General features: G+C 46.7%; 1 protein-coding gene across 1 annotated transcript; it reads left to right on the forward strand.

Annotated features, from left to right (window-relative positions):
* Positions 1 to 3183: 3183 nt before the first annotated feature.
* Positions 3184 to 5647, forward strand: LOC125217032 (pectinesterase-like). Its single transcript, XM_048118856.1, has 2 exons — positions 3184 to 4212; positions 4928 to 5647. The coding sequence occupies exons 1-2, from the start codon at positions 3210 to 3212 to the stop codon at positions 5491 to 5493; spliced, it is 1569 nt and encodes a 522-aa protein (XP_047974813.1). The 5' UTR covers positions 3184 to 3209; the 3' UTR covers positions 5494 to 5647.

The raw sequence follows: 5647 nt of genomic DNA on the forward strand, positions 1-5647 counted from the left end.
TACTGTGTTGATATTGTGTTGACATTTTCTGTTGCTACTATTTTATCATCTATTGATATTTTTCAACGATCCAAATCGTAGTTTAGAGTTTGTACAATGTATGAGTTTCAATTTATCACACTATCCTCCGTAAATATGTATATCAAATTTTGGATTTAGATATTATTCGAGGGAATATAACGTCCCTATTCCATATGACGATTATTATAGTACGTCATCATTGCTTCGCTGGCCATTTGTAATTATATTAAAACATACCATGACCACATATCTTTATATATGCAACGAATAATCAAACTCCCCATATTTTTAGCCTAAGATATATAAAAAAATATTTTTTAAGCTAGAAAAGAGAGAGAAGAAAAAAAATAAAGCATGAGAGTGAGTAAATTATAAGAGCATCTCCAACGGTGGACGTCGTGGTAGGACGTCGCAGAAGTCCGACCGGACGTCCGCCGCTGTGAACGAAAAGGTAGGACACGCCCGTCCCGTGCGCCCGTCGGATGGGCTCGGACGTCCGAGTTTTTATTTTTATTTTTATTTTTATTTATTTATTTTTTTAAAAAAAAACTCTATAAATACGACTCGTTGAACTTCATTTCATTCACACCACTTGTTTTGACAAGTTTCTCTCTCTAAAATCTACAAGTTTCATTTCTACTAGAACGGAGGAAATGGAGTACAATAGGAACTCCCCCACCACGAGCGGAGGAAACACACCCACGTTTCCCGCCGGAACGGAGGAAAACTTTAATGCGGGGATGAATACCCAAATGGCAGGGATGGCGGGGATTACTCTCCAAATGTTCTACAATATGTATAATTGGATGAGTCAGATGGGTGGGATGATGCCCGGGGCAGCGGGCGGTATGCCGCCAAATATGGCGGGGATGGGCGGTTCCCCGCCAAATATGGCAGGGATGGGTGGGATGATGCCTGGGGCAGCGGGGATGGGGAGTATGCCGCCAAATATGGCGAGGATGAGGAGTATGACGCCAAATATGTCGAGGATGGGTGGGTCGATGCAGCAAATGAGCCCTCAGACACCTATGGAATCTGTCTATCGCCCATATATAGATTTGTTGGCCGATGATTCCCCTAGTACTGTTCCGGACACTCAGTACGTTGGCATCGAGACTTTCTCTTTTGAGGACTTGGGGTTATCGCCGATCCGTGAGACTCCCGATGAGGCGGAGCCTGCTGCAAGGGGCAGGGGCAAAGGCAAGGGCAATGCCAGGGGCGGGGGTAGGGGCAAGGGCAACTGGCGAGCCCCGAGCTCTTCCTCGCAAACGGGGGCAGAGGAGGAGGAGGAGGAGGGTGACAAGAGGTCGATCTGGACCGTGTGGAAAAACGCCGCGCTTGCGAAGGCCTGGGTCGGTGTAGTCGAGGATCCCTATGTCAGGGCGAACCAGTATATTGACCGATTGTGGCATCGCATTAGTGATGCATACCTCACACTCAAACTGGCTGGGGCGAAGCCTCGCACTCCCGAGCAATGTTGGAAACAGTGGGATCGGTTGAGGCTTAAGCTCAGTCGTTTTGCCGGCCTCTACCAAAACAACCTGCGCATGCCAACCATCGGCATGTCTGAGAAGGATGTGAAGAATCGGGCCTTGTCCCAGTACCCCGACAAAGAATTGAAGTTCAAAGAGTTTGACCAATGGGATGCCTTTCTCGTGATCAGGGATTCGCAAAAGTTTTGTGCGGGTGTCGACTCGGGCTGGAAGCGGATGAAGATCAACTCTTCCAGTGAGTACAGCAGCAGTGCTAGTTCGCACGAGCTCCCCGAAGCCGAGGAAGTGTCCCCGCTACCACGATCAGACTCTCGCCGCCGTCGTCGTCCGATGGGGCAAAAGGCTGCGCAGCGGATGGCGAGGGGCAGCCGCAGCGGGTCCTACGAGGTCGAATTGGAGGCCCTTGAAGGCCCAGATGTAAACGACCGTCTCGCCCGCCCGCAGCTAACGAAGACCTTGATGCAGAGCATGAATACGTGGTTTAGCACGCACGATCCTGTGTACAAAAGGATGTGCAAGGATGTGATCGATGCATGTCGGCGCGATTTAGGAATGCCACCCATTGATGATTATGGCGTCGAGATTGGGGGCGGGGACGTCAGAGGCGGCAGCGGCACGGGCGACGGGGACGAGGACGAGGACGAGGACGAGGAGGAGTGAGGGCCGAGGGTTGTATTTCTCGACTTTTTATGATTATTTAATTTTTAAGTATTTTGTAATTTTTTTTTAAATTATGTAATTTTTTTAAGTATTATGTAATTTTTTTAATGAAGTATTCAAATTTTCCCGTATTCCGTGTCGACATTTTAATTCCGTAAATTTTAAATCCTTAAATTGAATAATTGTGAATTTTAATTTTATTGCGGGAAGTCCTAGTGGATGTCCTAGTGGGAAGTCCTAGTGATGTGGCAGTGGAGTGGGAAGTCCTAGTGATGTGGCAGTGGAATGGGAAGTCCTAATGATGACGTGGCAGGAAGTTTTTATGGGAAGTCCTAGGGGGAAGGGCGCCACCGAAAATGCTCTAAGAGATAATAAAAATAAGAGAGTAAATACTTCTTCCGTCTCAAGCTACTCGCATTATATTTTATCTAAAGTGGTCCTAAGCTATTTGCTTCATTTCGTTTTTTTTTTTTTTTAAATTATCCTCTCTCTTTTCTCAAGCTAAACTTTTTAATTTCAATTTATTAAATCTTGCAAGCGATGCATCAACTAGGTTGTGATGTACTCCCTCCGTCCCCCATTAGGAGTCACACTTTGACCGAGCACGGGTTTTAAGAAATGTAAAGAAAAGTTAGTTTGAAAAAGTTAGTGGAATGTGGGACCCATTTTTTATATTGGTTTTATAATAAAATGTGAGTGAATTGAGTTAGTGGATTGTGGGACCTACTTACCATTTATGGTAAAAGTGAAGTGTGACTCTTAATTGGGGACGGACCGAAATGGAAAAGTGTGACTCTTAATAGGGGACGGAGGGAGTAAGAAGTATGTTGGTTTTTTTATTAAAATTAGAAATGAGCTACCAACGGAGTATAGTACAGTTGACGATGCAGAGCTGTGATGATCTTGAGGTCACGAGTAATCCTATCATCCGTTTGGAAACTTTCGATGTAATCCGTAAACCCGGTCGTGTAGGATTACTGATTTCTATATAAGAGTCTAAAACTGTGACTCTCTTCACAAATCCTACCACCATCCATGGAGAAAATGAAACCAGATACACACAACAAAAACAATCTAAAATTCCTGATCATCGTCGCATTCCTATCTTTACTAGTCGACGGCGCCGCCGCTGCCCACAGCCACAAACACCACAGCAGAGGCGAATATGCACCCGCCTCTGCTGCGGTGAGGTCTTCCTGCGCCGCCACACGGTCCCCTGACCTCTGCCTCTCCACTTCGGCTGCGGCGTTCCAGGCTAGCGCATTCAAAATAAATGGGATCTCTGAGCTGAAAAAGTCCTTAAAAACCTTCTCCTCCGAAACAATAAAAGTGGCCATCGAGAGATTGGAAATTGTGCAGAGGCAGCAGAAGTCGCTGACGCGCCGCGATGAGAGCGCCTTTCACGACTGCAGGGTGATGATTTACAACACGGCCAAACAGATCGGGGACAGCGAGGACATTCTCAACAAGTACTCAGAGTCCCCGGACGCCGCCCACAAGATGGAACTCTACAACCTCCTCAGCGCCGCCCAGACCAACGTGTTCACCTGCATCGACGGCTTCTCCCACAGCGAAGCCGACAAGCTGATCCAGGCGAAAATCCTCAAAACCTTCCTGAGTAACCTGTACAGAAAAGCCAAATACTTGATGTCGAAGGCCGATGAAACGTTTAAAGAGCTCAAGGATCAGCCGGTGAAGAGTGGGATGGGGGAGGAGTGGCCGGAGTGGCTGTCTATCGATGATAGGAAGCTGCTGCAGGATCCGGCGGGGAAGGTGGTGCCGGACTTGACGGTGGCGAAGAAAGGTGGGGATTACCAGACAGTGTCGGAGGCGGTGGCGAAGGCGAAGGAGGACGCGCCGAAGAAGAGTGGTAAGAGGTATGTGATTTGGATAAAGGAGGGAGAATATATGGAGAACGTGGTGATACCCATGGAGCTGACGAACTTGACGTTCGTCGGAGATGGCTACGACAAAACTTTTATCATCGCCAGCAAGAACGTCGTCGACGGCGACACCTCCTTCAGTTCTGCCACCGTAGGTCAGTTGTCTTTCTTGAGCCTTGCTATAAACTAAGTACTCCCCATCCTATTAAATATGCACGAGATTTTATATAGTACTAGTAAGTACTAACTCAACACTTTCAACCGGGCAACAGTAAGTTTTATCCAAAAAAGAGTGAGAAAACAACCACTGTTACAATTTTTTACCATGTCGATTCTTATTATTCAATCAAAATCAAAATTATTGAGTAATAATGCAAAATCTCCATATTAACATGAATGATAAAGTTAATTACTCCCTCCGTCCCCTATCAGGAGTCACTCTTTGACCAGGCACGGGTTTTAAGAAATGTAAAGAAAAGTTGGTTGAAAAAGTTAGTGGAATGTGGGACCCATTTTTTTATATTGGTTTTATAATAAAATGTGAGTGAATTGAGTTAGTGGAATGTGAGACCTACTTACTATTTGTGGTAAAAATGAAGTGTGACTCTTAATTGAGGACGGACCGAAATGGAAAAGTGTGACTCTTAATGGGGGACGGAGGGAGTAATTAATACTCCATCCGGTCAAGGATTGAGTTGTGAGATTATTTTAGTCATAGGGGGGTTAGCTATGACTAATTATCCCATGATTATCCGTCTAGAAATGAGTTGTGGGGTTGAATCTCATGATGCAAACGCACTACAAATTTAACTTCGTTTCCAATCTTGCACAGCGAACACCCCCATAAAAGACTATTTTTGGTGAACACAGGGGTTGCCGGAGACGGTTTTATTGCCCTTGACATCACATTCAAAAACACGGCCGGGCCATCGAAGCTACAAGCCGTCGCCCTCCGCGTGAACGCAGACCGTGCCGTCTTCTACAACTGCCACATGATCGGCTACCAGAACACCCTCTACGTCCACTCCCTCCGCCAGTTCTACAAAAAGTGCACCATCAGCGGCACCGTCTACTTCATCTTTGGGAACGCGGCCGCCTTCTTCCTCGACTGCGACATCCAGGCCCGGCCCCCCAATTCCGGCCTGAAAAACAAGATCACCGCCCAGGGCCGCGAGCTCCTCAACCAGAACACCGGCATCGTCATCCAGAAATGCCGCATCACCGCCGAGCTAGACGCCGAGGGAAAATTTACGACTTACCTCGGCTGGGCGTGGGGGGAGTACTCGAGGACCGTCGTGATGCAGACTGAAATCAGTGGTGTGATACATCCTCCTGGTTGGTCTAAGTGGAAGGGGAAATTTGCTCTTAACTGGAATGGGTTTCAGGTACTGAAGGATGTGGAACCGTTTACGATCGGGAATTTTCTCGGCAGTTAGAGTTATTAAGGGGATGGGTTTCCCCTTCTCTCTTGGGCTCTGATTCTCGTATTTGTGTTGTTTTTCATATACATTCCACTTGTACTACGTTGTTTCTTTGTTGTTTTGTTACCGTTGTTGTTGTGCTAAAATAATGAATCAATGTGTCCCGCTA

This window comes from Salvia hispanica, chromosome 3 (assembly GCF_023119035.1).
Source record: "Salvia hispanica cultivar TCC Black 2014 chromosome 3, UniMelb_Shisp_WGS_1.0, whole genome shotgun sequence".
Taxonomy (NCBI): Eukaryota; Viridiplantae; Streptophyta; class Magnoliopsida; order Lamiales; family Lamiaceae; genus Salvia; species Salvia hispanica.

What these genes read in the sequence shown, in the direction of transcription:
- LOC125217032 (XM_048118856.1), top strand. Translation starts at nt 3,210, where the DNA reads ATGGAGAAAATGAAACCAGATACACACAACAAAAACAATCTAAAATTC. An exon ending in CTTCAGTTCTGCCACCGTAG is followed by an intron (nt 4,213 to 4,927) that starts GTCAGTTGTCTT and finishes TGGTGAACACAG; the next exon opens with GGGTTGCCGGAGACGGTTTT.